The sequence below is a fragment of the Sarcophilus harrisii genome, chromosome X (genome assembly GCF_902635505.1).
Source record: "Sarcophilus harrisii chromosome X, mSarHar1.11, whole genome shotgun sequence".
Classification (NCBI taxonomy): domain Eukaryota; kingdom Metazoa; phylum Chordata; class Mammalia; order Dasyuromorphia; family Dasyuridae; genus Sarcophilus; species Sarcophilus harrisii.
In genome coordinates this window covers 33,845,621-33,863,976 of record NC_045432.1, presented here as the reverse complement: position 1 = coordinate 33,863,976, position 18,356 = coordinate 33,845,621, and the positions used below count along the sequence as shown (strand labels likewise).

The 18,356-nt window shown below is 40.0% G+C and overlaps 2 protein-coding genes across 3 annotated transcripts in view; one reads left to right on the top strand and one right to left on the bottom strand.

Annotated features, from left to right (window-relative positions):
* Positions 1 to 12,094, bottom strand: part of OCRL (OCRL inositol polyphosphate-5-phosphatase) — a 60,866-nt gene extending 48,772 nt beyond the window's left edge. For both annotated transcript variants that reach the window (XM_031944986.1, XM_031944987.1), the window contains exon 1: positions 12,021 to 12,094. The gene's annotated coding sequence lies outside the window, so the exon portion shown is untranslated. The remainder of the gene's footprint in view (positions 1 to 12,020) is intronic.
* On the top strand, positions 11,163 to 12,814 carry LOC116420354. The gene is made up of 3 exons (XM_031945056.1): positions 11,163 to 11,250; positions 12,000 to 12,100; positions 12,353 to 12,814. The coding sequence occupies exons 1-3, from the start codon at positions 11,163 to 11,165 to the stop codon at positions 12,812 to 12,814; spliced, it is 651 nt and encodes a 216-aa protein (XP_031800916.1).
* The last annotated feature ends 5,542 nt before the right edge of the window (positions 12,815 to 18,356 follow it).

Genomic DNA, 18,356 nt, shown 5'->3' with positions numbered 1-18,356 from the left:
TTTTAGTAACTGAGTAATGAATACAGCTGGTATATGGAAGAATAGATTATAAATCATAATAGATTTGTATACATACAGGTGTTTTATCATTAATTAATAAAAATTTTATTAATTAACAATAAACATGCATACAGATATTAGTTAATATGGAAGTGTGAATAAATAACACTATAAACATGTTATTATAATGTGAATATGATAACATGTAAATATTATATTTGAATCAAGAATGACACCTGAGACAGTGTGGCACAGCAATGAACAAAAAGTGAGTTTTTACTGCTCTACTTACTAGTTAGGAGACTGGGTCCTGGGCCTTAGGGAATGAAGGGGGCAATAATCCCCGTCCTTCTTATCTGAGGGTTGTTCAAAATATTCAAATGCAATAATGTGTGCACTAAAAAGAACTTTCTAGCTATCATCTACTTCAGGGGTGCACTTTATAAAGTGACAGACTATCACTGCTCTAAGGAGAGCCACAGACAGCCAAAGAACCTTTTCCGTGTTGCTCAAGGTGCAGAATTTTACTTGACAGGACACAGGAAAAGGCTGGGTTTAACCAGCCTGGTTTTGTGGATGATGATGATGATGATGATGGTAATAATGAAATATTGTTCTGGTGCAAATAGATCTCTGGCTACTTTGGCTATACTAATTAAGCTAGGTCCTGGTGTGCTCTCAGGCAAGCTGAAGACAGTTAAAATGAGAAAGTCTGAACCATGTTAATCCCACAGAGATACCACACCCTATAAGGACATCCAGTCTGAATCAGAAGTTTACTCACTGTTAACATGAAAACTATTTTTAAATTAATAAATAAAATGATGTTCTATTTGATAATTCTAATAACCTATTGAGATTTTTGTAGAATTTATAAGCTACTAGGTGGTCTGACCTTACACTAGGATGAAATAACAACTATTTAATATGCCATCCTTTAGGGAGTATCTGCTAAAAATATATGGGGGAAAATTACACAGGGAGTACCAAGCTTCAAGGTATCCTGAACCATTAAAATTAAACTGATTAATCAGACCCTAGAACATAAGTGACTAGGGTCACAGCAGAGGGTCAAGCCCTTGCCGGGTTAGAGGACCAGTTACAGTCCAGAATGAGGTCGCCTGGATGACCTGGCAAGGTAAGAAATGGGAGGCATCTAATGCAGACCTAAAGGATAGCACAGATAGCAGTGTGCTCTAAGGACTGGAAAGTTGCTTGATTAAAAAAGAAACAGATTAGAGGAGTAGGCAGAGCTGATATGAGCAGAACCAGGCTGCCAAAGTCTTAACCACCTCAGAGTCAATGTGATTATTTACTAGCCACCATGAAGAATTCATGGTTCTGACTAGGGCAACAGTGAGGGCCTTCCCTTGGCACAGGTAATGCTGATGATTGTGGTCACTATGAGGGCTATTTTAAGTACAGATAAGATGGTGATAGGATAAAAGCTGGCACCCACATGGGCAGCTCACCAGATCAGTTTTTTCATCAGTCACCAGAAATTTCAAACTCCCATTGGGTACTGTGCAAAGCTATTAAGAGTATTTTGCCCCCCAAATCACTTAGTGGGAGAATTATTTATTAGTCACAGCTGAGTTGGGGGGGGAAGGAGAAAGCACTGAATTCAGAGGCAGGAGACTGGGCTTGAGTCCCAGCTCTAACACTGGCTGTGTGACCCCGGGCCAAATTATTAAAGCGCTAATGTCTAAAGCCTCTCTAGTATCAAAAGTCTCCATTTCAAGGAAAGTTTCTAGTTTTTTAATTGATGATGTTCAATCAAGGTCTAAGCTGCACAAAATTAAGGAAGGCAAAGCCTGGTCTATTAAAAGTAACAATACATTTCTAAGACACTTTTATCTAAGCTTTTTGTAAGACATTCACACATCTATTATTATCTCATTTTATCCACATTGCACACCAAAAAGGCCAAAGCAAGGTAGAGAGATGTTATTTTTCTCACTGTCCTGATATGGGAACTAAGAGCCAAAGAGATTAAAATAAATTAAATATTAAATCTTCATTACGAGACTGGATCTATTTTACTTGCTTAAAGTCACTTTTTAGCTCTGAGCCTTAATTATTCTTGCCTGCAAACTAATGATACAAACTATGATTTTTTAAGACTGCTTTGAAGAACTTTTTGTTTCTGTCATGGGCAACCAGGGTTAAATGACTTGCCTAGGGTCATACACCTACTAAACAACCTCTAACGGGCAACAAAGGGTCAGATATTATTATAATAAAAGAGATACTCCTCTTTGAACTTCTGTTTCCTTAGGAGCCATTAAAATCAATAAACCTCCAAGCACTATAGGAATATTAGGTAATATGTGAGTTAGCACTTCCTAAGATTCAGTTCCCTCACTTGTAAAATGGTGACATTTGTAATATCTACCTCACAAGGGAGTGAGGGAAGCACTTTAAATAATCAGGGAATAAAAAAAATGCCTTTCCTCACTTGTAAAATGGTCATTTTAAAATTTAAAATGGAATATGAAAATGCCCTTACCCAGTTCCCTCACTTGTAAAATGAGGATATTTGTATTATATACCTCACAAGAGTGTGAGAGAAGCACTTTAAACAATAAGGGAATAGGAAAATGCCTTTGTTCACTTGTAAAATGGGAATTTTACAATTTATAATGGAATATGAAAATGCCCTTACCAAGTTCCCTCACCTGTAAAATGGGGGGATATTTGTATTATATACTTCACAAGGGTGTAAGAGAAGTATTTTAAGGGAATATGAAAATGAATATAAAAAGGAATGCCTTTCCTCACTTGTAAAACAGGAATTTTACAATTTATATTAGGAATATGAAAATGCCCTTTATCACTCCCCTCATCTGTAAAATGGGGATATTTGTATTATCTTCTTCACAAGAGTCTGAGAGAATCATTTTAAATAATAAGGGAATAGGAAAATTCCTTTCCTCACTTGTAAAACAGGAATTTTACAATATTTATAATAAGAATATGAAAATGCCCTTTCCCAGTTCCCTCATCTGTAAAATGAGGATATTTGTATTATCTACTTCACAAAGGTGCGAGGGAAGCACTTTAAATAATAAGGGAATAAAAAAATGCCTTTCCTCATTTGTAAAATGGTCATTGTACAATTTATAATGGAATATGAAAATGCCCTTACCCAGTTCCCTCACCTGTAAAATGGGGATATTTGTATTATCTACCTCACAAGAGTGTGAGAGAAACACTTTAAATAATAAGGGAATAGGAAAGTGCCTTTCCTCACTTGTAAAATAGGAATTTTACAATTTATAATGGGATAGAAATGCCCTTTTCCCAGTTCCCTCATCTGTAAAATGGGGATATTTGTATTATCTTATTCACAAGAGTGTGAGAGAAGCACTTTAAATAATAAGGGAATAGGAAAATGCCTTTCCTCACTTGTAAAACAGGAATTTTACAATTAATAATAGGAATATGAAAATACCCTTTCCCAGTTCCCTCATCTGTAAAATGAGGATACTTGTATTAATCTACTTCACAAAGGTGCAAGGGAAGCACTTTAAATAATAAGGGAATAAAAAAATGCCTTTCCTCACTTGTAAAATGGTCATTTTACAATTTATAATGGAATAAGAAAATGCCCTTACCCAGTCCCCTCACCTGTAAAATGGGGGGGATATTTGTATTATATACTTCACAAGGGTGTAAGAGAATTATTTTAAGGGAATATGAAAATGAATATAAAAAGGAATGCCTTTTCTCACTTGTAAAACGGGAATTTTACAATTTATAATAAGAATATGAAAATGCCCTTTCTCACTCCCCTCTTCTGTAAAATGATGATGTTTGTATTATCTACTTCACAAAGGTGCGAGGGAAGCACTTTAAATAATAAGGGAATAAAAAAATGGTTTCCTTACTTGTAAAATGGTCATTTTACAATTTATAATGGAATATGAAAATGCCCTTACCCAGTTCCTTCATATTTAAAATGGGGATATTTGTATTATCTTCTTCACAAGAGTGTGAGAGAAGCACTTTAAATAATAAGGGAATAGGAAAGTGCCTTTCCTCACTTGTAAAACAGGAATTTTACAATTTATAATAGGATATGAAAATGCCCTTTCTCACTCCCCTCATCTGTAAAATGGGGATATTTGTATTATCTACTTCACAAAGGTGCGAGGGAAGCACTTTAAATAATAAGGGAATAAAAAAATGCCTTTCCTCACTTGTAAAATGGTCATTTTACAATTTATAATGGAATATGAAAATGCCCTTACCCAGTTCCTTCATCTTTAAAATGGGGATATTTGTATTATCTTCTTCACAAGGGTGTAAGAGAATTATTTTAAGGGAATATGAAAATGAATATTAAAAGGAATGCCTTTCCTCACTTGTAAAACAGGAATTTTACAATTTATAACAGGAATATGAAAATGCCCTTTCTCACTCCCCTCATCTGTAAAATGGGGATATTTGCATTATCTACTTCACAAAGGTGCGAGGGAAGCACTTTAGATAATAAGGAAATAAAAAAATGCCTTTCCTCACTTGTAAAATGGTCATTTTACAATTTATAATGGAATATGAAAATGCCCTCACCCAGTTCCTTCATCTTTAAAATGGGGATATTTGTTTTATCTTCTTCACAAGAGTGTGAGAGAAGCACTTTAAATAATAAGGGAATAGGAAACTGCCTTTCCTCACTTGTAAAATAGGAATTTTACAATTTATAATGGGATAGAAAATGCCCTTTTCCCAGTTCCCTCATCTGTGAAATGGGGAGATTTGTATTATCTTCTTCACAAGAGTGTGAGAGAAGCACTTTAAACAGTAAGGGAATAGGAAAATGCCTTTGCTCACTTGTAAAATGGAAATTTTACAATTTATAATGGAATATGAAAATGCCCTTACCCAGTTCCCTCATCTGTAAAATGGGGATATTTGTATTATATACTTCACAAGGGTGTAAGAGAATTATTTTAAGGGAATATGAAAATGAATATAAAAAGGAATGCCTTTCCTCACTTGTAAAACAGGAATTTTACAATTTATAATAGGAATATGAAAATGCCCTTTCTCACTCCCCTCATCTGTAAAATGGGGATATTTGCATTATCTTCTTCACAAGCGTGTGAGAGAAGCACTTTAAATAATAAGGGAATAGGAAAATGCCTTTCCTCCCTTGTAAAATAGGAATTTTACAATTTATAATAGGATAGAAAATGCCCTTTTCCCAGTTCCCTCATCTGTAAAATGAGGATATTTGTATTATCTACTTCACAAAGGTGAGAGGGAATCACTTTAAATAATAAGGGAATAAAAAAAATGCCTTTCCTCACTTGTAAAATGGTCATTGTACAATTTATAATGGAATATCAAAATGCCCTTACCAAGTTCCCTCACCTGTAAAATGGGGGGATATTTGTATTATATACTTCTCAAGGGTTTAAGAGAATTATTTTAAGGGAATATGAAAATGAATATTAATAGGAATGCCTTTCCTCACTTGTAAAACAGGAATTTTACAATTTATAATAAGAATATGAAAATGCCCTTTCCCAGTTCCCTCATCTGTAAAATGAGGATATTTGTATTATCTACTTCACAAAGGTGCGAGGGAATCACTTTAAGTAATAAGGGAATAAAAAAATGCCTTTCCTCACTTGTAAAATGGTCATTTTACAATTTATAATGGAATAAGAAAATGCCCTTACCCAGTTCCCTCATCTGTAAAATGGGGATATTTGTATTATCTTCTTCACAAGAGTGTGAGAGAAGCACTTTAAATAATAAGGGAATAGGAAACTGCCTTTCCTCACTTGTAAAATAGGAATTTTACAATTTATAATGGGATAGAAAATGCCCTTTTCCCAGTTCCCTCATGTGTGAAATGGGGATATTTGTATTATCTTCTTCACAAGAGTGTGAGAGAAGCACTTTAAACAATAAGGGAATAGGAAAATGCCTTTGCTCACTTGTAAAATGGAAATTTTACAATTTATAATGGAATATGAAAATGCTCTTACCCAGTTCCCTCATCTGTAAAATGGGGATATTTGTATTATATACTTCACAAGGGTGTAAGAGAATTATTTTAAGGGAATATGAAAATGAATATTAAAAGGAATGGCTTTCCTCAGTTGTAAAATGGTCATTTTACAATTTATAATGGAATATGAAAATGCCCTTACCCAGTTCCCTCACCTGTAAAATGGGGATATTTGTATTATCTTCTTCACAAGAGTGTGAGAGAAGCACTTTAAATAATAAGGGAATAGGAAAATGCCTTTCCTCACTTGTAAAATAGGAATTTTACAATTTATAATAGGATAGAAAATGCCCTTTTCCCAGTTCCCTCATCTGTAAAATGAGGATATTTGCATTATCTACTTCAGAAAGGTGCGAGGGAAGCACTTTAAATAATAAGGGAATAAAAAAAATGCCTTTCCTCACTTGTAAAATGGTCATTGTACAATTTATAATGGAATATGAAAATGCCCTTACCCAGTCCCCTCACCTGTAAAATGGGGATATTTGTATTATATCTACCTCACAAGAGTGTTAGAGAAGCACTTTAAACAGTAAGGGAATAGGAAACTGTCTTTCCTCAGTTGTAAAATAGGAATTTTACAATTTATAATGGGATAGAAAATGCCCTTTTCCCAGTTCCCTCATCTGTGAAATGGGGATATTTGTATTATGTTCTTCACAAGAGTGTGAGAGAAGCACTTTAAACAATAAGGGAATATGAAAATGCCTTTGCTTACTTGTAAATTGGGAATTTTACCATTTATAATGAAATATGAAAATGCCCTTACCCAGTTCTCTCATCTGTAAAATGGAGATATTTGTATTATATACTTCTCAAGGGTGTAAGAGAATTATTTTAAGGGAATATGAAAATGAATATTAAAAGGAATGCCTTTCCTCACTTGTAAACCAGGAATTTTACAATTTTAAAATAAGAATTAAAAATGCCTTTCCCAGTTCCCCTATTTAAAATGAGGATATTTGAATATCTACTTCACAAAGGTGGGAATCCTTTTAAGAAAAGGGAATAAAAAATCCTTTCCTCCCTTTTAAAAATGGTCATTTACAATTTATAAGGAATAAAGTTTACCCAGTTCCCCCATCTTAAAATGGGATATTTGTATTATCTTCTTCACAAGAGTGTGAGAACACTTTAAATAATAAAGGGAATAGGAAAATTTTCCTCACTTGTAAAATAAATTTTACAATTTATAAAGGTATGAAAATCCTTTCCCAGTCCCCTCACCTGTAAAATGGGATATTTGATTATCTACCCCCAAATTGAGAGAAGATTTTAAACATAAGGGAATAGGTAAATTCCTTTGTTCACTTTGAAATGTAAAATGGGAATTTTACAATTTATAATGGAATATAAAATGCCTTTCCAAGTTCCCTCACCTGTAAAATGGGGGGATATTTGTATTTATACTTCACAAGGTGTAAGAGTTATTTTAAGGGAATATGAAAAGAATATTAAAAAGGAATGGCTTTCCTAGTTGTAAAATGGTCATTTACAATTTATAATGAATATGAAAATGCCCTTACCCAGTTCCCTCACCTGTAACATGGGATATTTGTATTATCTACCTTAGAAGAGTGTGAGAAAATTATTTAAATAATAAGAAATAGGAAAAGCCTTTCCTCACTTGTAAAACAGGAATTTTACAATTTATAATAGGAATATGAAAATGACCTTTTCCACTCCCTCATCTGTAAAATGAGGATGTTTGTATTATCTACTTCACAAGGTGCGAGGGAATCACTTTAAGTAATAAGGGAATAAAAAAAATGCCTTTCCTCACTTGTAAAATGTCTTTTACAATTTATAAGGGAATAAGAAAATGCCTTACCAGTTCCCTCATCTGTAAAATGGGATATTTGTATTATCTTCTTCACAAGAGTGTGAGAGAAGCACTTTAAATAATAAGGAAGGAAAATGCCTTTCCTCACTTGTAAAATAGGAATTTTACAATTTATAATAGGTATAAAATGCCCTTCCCAGTTCCCTCACCTGTAAAATGGGGATATTTGCATTATCTACCTCACAAGAGTGTGAGAGAAGCACTTTAAACAATAAGGGAATAGGAAAATGCCTTTGCTCACTTGTAAAATGGGAATTTTACAATTTATAATGGAATATGAAAATGCCCTTACCCAGTTCCCTCATCTGTAAAATGGGGATATTTGTATTATATACTTACAAGGGTGTAAGAGAATTATTTTAAGGGACTATGAAAATGAATATTAAAAGGAATGCCTTTCCTCAGTTGTAAAATGGTCATTTTACAATTTATAATGGAATATGAAAATGCCCTTACCCAGTTCCCTCACCTGTAACATGGGGATATTTGTATTATCTACCTTAGAAGAGTGTGAGAGAAGCACTTTAAATAATAAGAGAATAGGAAAATGCCTTTCCTCACTTGTAAAACAGGAATTTTACAATTTATAATAGGAATATGAAAATGCCCTTTCTCACTCCCCTCATCTGTAAAATGAGGATGTTTGTATTATCTACTTCACAAAGGTGCGAGGGAATCACTTTAAGTAATAAGGGAATAAAAAAATGCCTTTCCTCACTTGTAAAATGGTCATTTTACAATTTATAAGGGAATAAGAAAATGCCCTTACCCAGTTCCCTCATCTGTAAAATGGGGATATTTGTATTATCTTCTTCACAAGAGTGTGAGAGAAGCACTTTAAATAATAAGGGAATAGGAAAATGCCTTTCCTCACTTGTAAAATAGGAATTTTACAATTTATAATAGGTATATGAAAATGCCCTTTCCCAGTCCCCTCACCTGTAAAATGGGGATATTTGCATTATCTACCTCACAAGAGTGTGAGAGAAGCACTTTAAACAGTAAGGGAATAGGTAAATTCCTTTGTTCACTTGTAAAATGGGAATTTTACAATTTATAATGGAATATGAAAATGCCTTTACCAAGTTCCCTCACCTGTAAAATGGGGGGGGATATTTGTATTATATACTTCACAAGGGTGTAAGAGAATTATTTTAAGGGAATATGAAAATGAATATTAAAAGGAATGCCTTTCCTCAGTTGTAAAATGGTCATTTTACAATTTATAATGGAATATGAAAATGCCCTTACCCAGTTCCCTCATCTGTAAAATGGGGATATTTGTATTATCTACTTCACAAGAGTGTGAGAGAAGCACTTTAAATAATAAGGGAATAGGAAAATGCCTTTCCTCACTTGTAAAATAGGAATTTTACAATTTATAATAGGAATATGAAAATGCCCTTTCTCACTCCCCTCATCTGTAAAATGAGGATGTTTGTATTATCTACTTCACAAAGGTGCGAGGGAATCACTTTAAGTAATAAGGGAATAAAAAAATGCCTTTCCTCACTTGTAAAATGGTCATTTTACAATTTATAAGGGAATAAGAAAATGCCCTTACCCAGTTCCCTCATCTGTAAAATGAGGATGTTTGTATTATCTACTTCACAAAGGTGCGAGGGAAGCACTTTAAGTAATAAGGGAATAAAAAAATGCCTTTCCTCACTTGTAAAATGGTCATTTTACAATTTATAAGGGAATATGAAAATGCCCTTTCCCAGTCCCCTCACCTGTAAAATGAGGATATTTGTATTATCTACTTCACAAAGGTGCAAGGGAAGCACTTTAAATAATAAGGGAATAAAAAAATGCCTTTCCTCACTTGTAAAATGGTCATTGTAAAATTTATAATGGAATATGAAAATGCCCTTACCAAGTTCCGTCCCCTGTAAAATGGGGGGATACTTGTATTATGTACTTCTCAAGGGTGTAAGAGAAGTATTTTAAGGGAATATGAAAATGAATGTAAAAAGCAATGCCTTTCCTCACTTGTAAAATGGGGATTTTACCATTCATAATGGGATATGAAAATGTCCTTTCCTAGTTTCCTCACTTGTAAAATGGGAATATTGTTAGTAAGGGGAAGTACTTTAAGTAACATGGGGCTAGGAAAATTGCCCTTCCTAAGGTTTAATTTTTTCAGCTATTAAATGGAGATATTTATACTACGTACCTCATAAGGATGTGAAGGAAGCACTTTAAATCTTAAGGTAATAGGAAAATTCCCTTCCTAAGGTCCAGTTCCTTCACTTGTAAAATAGGGGTATTTGTAGTACAAATAGATAGTATGTACCACACAAGGGAGAAAGAAGCACTTATAAGGCAATATGAAAATGCATGTTGTCATTTGTAAAATAGGAATTTTACAATTGATATTGGGGTATGAAAATAGTTTTTCCCAGTTCCCTCATCTGTAAAATAAAGATATTTGTATTATGTGCGTCACAAGTGTGAGAGAAGCACTCTAAATCTTAAATGAATAGGAAAATGCCCTTCCTAAGGTTCAGTTCCGCAGTTTTAAAATGAGGGTATTTGTACTATCCCCCTTAGTAAGGTGAGGGAAGCACTTTAAATAAAAAGGGAATAGGAAAATTGCCTTTCCTAAGGTTTAGTTTCCTTATATATTAAATGGGGACATTTATACTACCTACCTCACTAAGGTGTGAGGGAAAGAACTTTAAAGAGTAAGATAATATGATAATGCCCTTCCTAAGGCTAAGTTCCTGTACCAGTAAAATGTAAAATTTGCATTATCTACACCTCCCAGTGCTGATTTCTCATGGTAGAGGGAATTAACTCATGCAGAGTTCTTTATGAAACTAGAAGTCCAAATAAAAGAGAAAAGAGAGGGGGGAGGATGGAGAAAACTAATGCGTTATTATTACAAGGATCAAGTGACAAGGCCAAGCTAAGGAAGTCATCAGCAGAGCAGAAACATTGGCTGTTGCAAGAATCTCAAGTTTTTTGATCTGTAACAATAAAGAACTAGATCCTCTTTCATCCCCAATTTTTCTATTTGTGGGACTTTTGGTAAGTTCATCTCTCCCTCATCATTTGGATACCTTCTCTGGAAAATAATGGGGCAGGTGGACTACCCTAAAGAGTCCCCTTTCTCCAACTGTGGGCCGTGACTCTACAGGGGATCCCGTTAACTGCATATGGGGGTCATGAAATTTATGATTCTCAGTAAAAGCTTGATTTGTATGCCTATTTTATAAGGATTGCATAAAATTTTCTTGGGAAAAGGGATTGGGCAGTGGAAGAACTTTAAGGGTGTGATCTAGAGGCCACATGGCCCCTACCAGTTCTAGGACACTAAATATGGCGCCCGTCGCCAGGCTAACCGCCCAAGTTCAAAGCGCGCCTAAGAGTGGCACGTGTACTTCCTAGATGCCACGTGCGACCTTGAAAAAAAATCACCACGCTTTGCCTCAGTTTCTACCCCTTTCACTCAAGATTATTGTGGAAACCAAATGAAATAGTACTGCAATTATTATTACTCTTATTGCCTTATTCTCTCAATAGAATGAGGTTGGCAGCAAGATGTAACATGGCCAAAGCTCTGGACTTAAAAGTCAGGAAAATTTGAATTCAGACACACTTTAGTGACCCCTGAGGAAGTCATTTCATATCTCTAGGCCTCAGTTTCCTCCTGTAAAACGACTGGGTTGGGGTCGTCCCCCCCTCTACTCTGAAACGTCGAGCTTTTCCCAATAGTCCAGTTCCACAAACCCTTAATCTCACCGAGTCAGAGAGGCAGCCCGTGTTTCTACTGGGGCACGCCACCCCTAGGGGCTTGTAAAAGATTCCACTCTCCCGCTTCCCCCCTTCGGGATCCCCCCCAATCCTCCCCTCATAATTCCCCCAATTCCCCTCTTCGTGCCCCAGCCGCCTCCCTCTCTCCCCTCCCCACCGCCCAATTCTCCTGCACCTCAACCCTTTCCCCCTACCCCACCCCCCTCCCCCGCCCCGCCCCGCCTAGCCCTCGGAAGGCACTGCTCTTCACCCTGGGCCCGGGCGCCGCGCCCGGTGGTGGCCACGACTAGCTGACTGTCTGGCACCGGCGAAGTCCCTGCCTGCCTGCCTGAGGGGGGTCCCCGGGGCCCGGCGCATTCCCCTCCCCCCCAGCCCGAACCGGAGGCTACTTACTCAAACTGTCCGCCCCTTCGGACCAGGGTCAAGCGGCAGGCCTCTCGTTCGGCCCCCTTCAACTCCCAGCCCTCGATTGTATGGAGAGGGGGCAGTCAAGGGATCTAAGCTCAAAGAGAAGCGGGCGGGGGGGGGGGGGGCTCCGCTCCTTCCCCAGTCCCGTCTGGGCCCCGTTTCGGTCACGGCCGCCCCGCCGCGGCATCGCCCCCCTCCCCCGCCTGCTAGCATCGGGAATCGCGACCTAAGCCCTTCTCTCTCCCTTCCCTCTCCCGTCCTCCGCCTCCCCCTTCCGTCGGCCCCCGCCCCTCCTCGCCCTTCCCTGAGGTGGATACTGTGAAGTACTGCGTTCTGGTCGGGGGCCGATCCATCCCGGCGAGCGGACGGGTGGACGCCGGGGGTGGCGAACACCGAGCTCACGGTGTAAGCCCGACGACCCGACCGTCAGTCCTCTCTCCGCCTCCTCCGCCGGCTTGCCGGCCGACCGAATCAACCGCTGCCCAGAGAGCTCCCGCGCGTTCCGTCTGCTGCGAGAGAGCGCCCCGAGCCGACTGAAGAGAGAACGAAAGCGAGTGAACGTAGGCGGGAGCGAGCGCCGCCGCGAGCGTGCTCCGCCCTCCGCCAACGGCGCCCCCACGTGTCCCGACGCCGCCACTGCAGAGCCGGAGCCTCCCGGCGGGCGGCCGGCTCGCGCTGGGAAGCCAGCCAGCCAGCCATCTGCTGAAATCACAGGCTTTCAATGGAACGACAATGGTCGCCCTAGATCATCCTCTCCAACCTGGGGCCCTTCCAGTTAGCCATGCACAGACAAATAGAAAGAGCTTGGAAAGCCTAGTTTTCCTGTCGTAGCTCAGGCCCCGGGCTAAGTGATTTGGGTCACGCTTGGCCATTCGCCTATGAGTGACACACTTGCTGGGTCCCCTATGCACCTGATCACGCTATTTTAAAAGGGCCCCTCTGCATTGGTAGATGAGGTTCCTTCACCAGATACACAAATGAAATTATTCACAGCTTCTAAGTTCTCCCCCCCCCAAAAAAGAAAAAAAGTAAAAACATGAAAATGAACCCGGGAAACCTAAAGATAAGAATGTTGGCTGTGATCTGCCCCCAGAAAGCAGACCGTGGGGACCGTGTGCATCACTGCATAGGGTTTTCACCTTTTTTCTCGTTTTTTGCTTGCTTTGTGTTTTGTTTCTCGTTTTTGCCCTTTTTGACCTGACTTTTCTTGTGCATATGACAAACGCATATAGAAGCACACGTGTTTAACCTATATTGGATGACTTACCGTCTAGGGGACGGGGTTGGGGGGAAGGGACGGAGAAAAAAAATGAAACGCAAGGTTCTGCAAGGGTGAATGTTGAAAATTATGTCTATGTTTTGAAAATAAAAAGTTTTTATAATAATAAAAGATGAATGTTGGCTCTGAAAGTTCGAAGACCCGGGTTGAAGATTTGCCCGAGACAATTATCATACAATCTTGTGTGATCATGGTTCTTGGATTTCCACAACATCTGGGAGGTCCCTTTCAATTTTAACATCTAGGACCCTGCAAATCTGCCCGTTTCCATTTTGGCGGGCTGTTCTGTGATTTGAATTTGTTTACCGTTGGAGCTTTTGAAAAAAACACACATCCGTACAAGGGCGCCTAAAAGCCAGTGTGGCGCACTCACACACTGACCCACGTTTTCTAGAATGTTCCACCTGTTCTCAAGTCTCCTGCTGTAGAAAAAAGGGAGCTTCCTGTTCCGATTTGTTCCCAGTTTGGTTTTGTGTTTTTTTTAAATCACATCTCATATTATAATTATCTGTGTGTGTGTATATCATCCCCCGCCTTGTTCCCCCTCAGTTTGAGTTTACTTTAAAGGCTTATATAAAACTCCAGTTGTCCCCGGCTTTTCTAATCACAAAAAGCTTGGTGATCCCATCTGGAAAATTGGGGAACCATTGATTGTCTCCCTTTTCTTAACTCGCCTACCCCCACTGCCCCCACTCACATCCTTATCCCATCGTATCCCATTACTGACATTTTCCTCCCGCCATTTTCCTCCTGCTCTTCTCCCTGCCCAAAACAACTAGATAGTAGTACTTCCCTAAAAAAAGAAGGAATTGTGCTGTTTTAATGTGATGGGAGAAGCCCAATCTGGAAAATCATCATTTAAAATAATGATTAATAATTGCACTGTTTTAATGTAGACGGAGAGGAGGCAATTTGAAAAATCATTATTTTTCATGATTATTTACTATTTATATTATATTAATTATTTAAGTAATTATTAAACCATGACCTGCATATGCATAGTACTGAGTTGGAACTCATACAAGAGGACTCTAATAAAGAGCTAAGTACAAGCCCTGCCTTCCAGGAGCTTACCAGGTTGGGCAGATAATACTCAGATCAATGGGGGGAGTTTTCCACATGGGACTCTTCCTCACATCCCCCATTCCCATTTTTTATTCAATTTATACCAGTTATGGAAAACTGCACCAAATGCAAAAACCTATTAACTTTTTTTCCCCCAATGTGTATTGTGTCTGGGGCACTAAGAGGTTTGTCCTATGCAAGCATTCAGGATCACACAGCCATTTAGTGCCAGCATGTCTATATGAGAGGTACAAATGGGGCTCAGATCCTTTCTTTTTTTTTTATTTTATTATTATTTTTTTTATTTAATAGCCTTTTATTTACAGGTTATATGTATGGGTAACTTCACAGCGTTAACAATTGCCAAACCTCTTGTTCCAATTTTTCACCTCTTACCCCCCACCCCCTCCCCTAGATGGCAGGATGACCAGTAGATGTTAAATACATTGAAATATAACTTAGATACACAATAAGTATACATGACCAAACCGTTATTTTGCTGTACAAAAAGAATCAGACTCTGAAATATTGTACAATTAGCTTGTGAAGGAAATCAAAAATGCAGGTGGGCATAAATATAGGGATTGGGGAATTCAATGTAATGGTTTTTAGTCATCTCCCAGTTCTTTCTCTGGGCGTAGCTGGTTCAGTTCATTACTGCTCCATTGGAAATGATTTGGTTGATCTCGTTGCTGAGGATGGCCTGATCCATCAGAACTGGTCATCATCTAGTATTATTGTTGAAGTATATAATGTCAGATCCTTTCTTTATCCCAGAACTGGCCCTCTTTATCCATATGCCATTGCTTTCATTTTTGCATTAAAAATACACATAATAATTATGGGGATCAACTCCCTGAGTTCAACAGGGTTTTGTGTTGAAGTTTAAATTAGGTTAAAAGCAGAGTATCTAATCAATTCCTTTCTGGGTGATCATTTATTTTCTCCAAAGGTAAGAAGCAGTGAGGGGAACTGCTTACTTGAGATAATTAGGAGGAGAATAAAATGTGAACTCATGAAAACTTTAAAAGGTTAAAAAAAAAACTAACTGCCATTTCTTGGCTAAGGGAGAAGACATGGCTAGATTTGTCTGTGTGGGAGGAAAAGGTAGAAAGAAAAATGGTCATTTTGTCTCTATGCCCATTATGAATTTTAACCACGAGATAGATGTGTCTGCCAAAAAAAAAAATTAAAGTTGATGTAATCTTGGGCTGCAGAGACTTTGTATGGGGTCCAGAAAAAGGGAGGGAGGAGAATGTCCTGTACACAATGTCCTGCACTACACTTACCTGGAGTATTGTATTTATTTTATTTTATGGGAAATTTCAAGTTTAATAAATATCCAGACACACCAAGGTAATCTAGGGGGACACCTGAGTAGGATTACTTATGGAGGAAAAGTGACTAAGAGAGCTATGGGAAAGTTCCAGGAGTAGATCTGACCTCAACATTGTAAGCTCTCTGAAGGCAGCAACACTAATTTGTATAGGCAATCCCACAAGGGAAAATAGAAGGCAATGAAATGTTTAATTGCATAGTCATTTAATAAGTCAATTAATTGATTCTTAAATGTAACAACAAATGACCCATTAAACTAAGCAATGCAAAAAAATGGAAATTTCTGTTCCAGGAATTAGTCAAATCCAGGTTGTTCGTGAATGATCAAAAAAGGTTTGTGAGACTTGTCAAGGGTTGGACTAATATAAGTTGATTCTTTTAAAAAGAGTTATAATCCTTGGACAAGGTGAAGCAGGGATACACGGGGAAATCTAGTTAGAAAAAATCAGAGCAATGAAAAATTCTTCAAGAGGTTATTCCAATCTACAGAGAAAGAAAGCAGGGTAAGGGAGATGGCAAAAGTAGATTACAAGTTGAGTACCCAAGCCTATAGTCAGAAAGACTTCTTCCTGAGTTCTCTTGCTTCAGGTACTTTCTAGTTGTGTGTGATATGTGATATGTTTGACCCTGGGCAAACCACTTAACCTTGTTTTTGCTTTAGTTTCCTCATCTGTCAAATGAGCTGCAGAAGGAAATGGGAAACCATTCCATTTACCCAAAAAACCGCACAAAAAACCAAAATGGGGTCATGAAAGTCATAAGTGAACAACAAAAGAAAAAATACAAGTAGACCACAGTGCATATGAATTATTTAATATAATTAAAATAAATTATAACTGTAAGTAACATTTATTACTTAGGATAAATATATATTCCTTTTTGGGGAACTACCACCCTAATTCCTTCCCCCATCCCCACCAATTTCCTTTTCTGCACTGGGCTAAATAAAGAGAGCAAATATAATATTTAATGTCACATTAGGAAGCTTCAAGGAGTACAGACCAAGGATGAAACACAGGAAAAAGTGGTGTGTTCTAAGTAGCCCCCCACCTTCCAGCAGGAGTTGAGGCTGGTGGGATTCTCAAACTTGGCACACCTTACATTTCTTCTGTGATTCAGTTCTCCTTTGCTCATAGTACACAACACCTTCTCTGATGAGGGCATGCATGGGCAGACAGGCCAGTGTCTCCCATGTCATACAATCAGCTCTAGAGTTCTTAAAAGATGAAAGTGTCCTATCTATCACTTTTTCTGATATACAATAGCATTTTTAAAGCTATCAAGAATGAGGAAAGAATTTTTAATATTGTCCCTGATAGAATAGTAGTTATCCCAGTGCCCCTCTGCCCAGTCCCCTCCAGTTCCCCTCTCCCCAGTGTCCCCACTCTCCAGTGTCTCCCCCAGTTTTCCCATCTCCCAGTGTCCCCCCAGTTTCCCCACCTCCCACTGTCCCCACAACCCAGTGTCTCCCCCAGTTTCCCCACCTCCCACTGTCCCCCCCAGTATCCCCACATCGTTTTCCCATCCCCCAGTTTCCCCCCCAGTGTCCCCACCTCCCACTCTTCCCACCCCCAGTGTCTCCCCCAGTTTCCCCACCACCCAGTGTCCCCACCCCCAGTGTCCCCACCCCCCCAGTGTCCCCACCCTCCATTGTCCCCACCCCCCACTGTTTCCCCCAGTGTCCCCACCCCCCATTGTCCCCACCCCCCACTGTTTCCCCCAGTTTTCCCACCCCCCCAGTTTCCCCACCTCCCATTGTCCCCACCCCCAGTGTCCCCACCCCCCAGTGTTCCCACCCCCCAGTTTCCCCCAGTTTTCCCACCCCCCAGTTTCCCCACCTCCCATTGTCCCCACCCCCAGTGTCCCCACCCCCCAGTGTTCCCACCCCCCACTGTTTCCCCGTTTTCCCACCCCCCACTGTTTCCCCCAGTTTTCCCACCCCCCCAGTTTCCCCACCTCCCATTGTCCCCACCCCCAGTGTCCCCACCCCCCAGTGTTCCCACCCCCCACTGTTTCCCCGTTTTCCCACCCCCCACTGTTTCCCCAGTTTCCCACCCCAGTTTCCCCACCTCCCATTGTCCCCCCCCCCAGTGTCCCCACCCCCAGTGTTCCCCCCCCCCGTTCCCCCAGTTTTCCCACCCCCCAGTTTCCCCACCTCCCATTGTCCCCCCCCCCAGTGTCCCCACCCCCAGTGTTCCCACCCCCCACTGTTTCCCCGTTTCCCCACCCCCCAGTGTTCCCACCCCCCCTGTTTCCCCCAGTTTCCCACCCCCCACTGTCCCCACCCCCCACTGTCCCCACCCCCCACTGTCCCCACCCCCCACTGTTTCCCCCAATTTCCCACCTCCCACTGTTCCCACCCCCATTGTCCCCACCCCCCAGTGTTCCCACCCCCCACTGTTTCCCCAGTTTTCCCACCCCCAGTTTCCCCACCTCCCATTGTCCCCACCCCAGTGTCCCCACCCCCAGTGTCCCCACCCCCCAGTGTTCCCACCCCCCACTGTTTCCCCGTTTCCCCACCCCCCAGTGTTCCCCCCCCACTGTTTCCCCGTTCCCCCACCCCCCAGTGTTCCCACCCCCCACTGTCCCCACCCCCCACTGTTTCCCCCAGTTTCCCACCTCCCACTGTCCCCACCCCC

Bases quoted from the DNA above. Each gene is read 5' to 3' on its own strand.
- LOC116420354 (XM_031945056.1), top strand. From the start codon at position 11,163: ATGGCCCCTACCAGTTCTAGGACACTAAATATGGCGCCCGTCGCCAGG. The intron at 11,251-11,999 runs GTACTTCCTAGA...CCTCCCCCCCAG, and splicing joins CGCGCCTAAGAGTGGCACGT to CCCGAACCGGAGGCTACTTA. The intron at 12,101-12,352 runs ATGGAGAGGGGG...TGAGGTGGATAC, and splicing joins AACTCCCAGCCCTCGATTGT to TGTGAAGTACTGCGTTCTGG.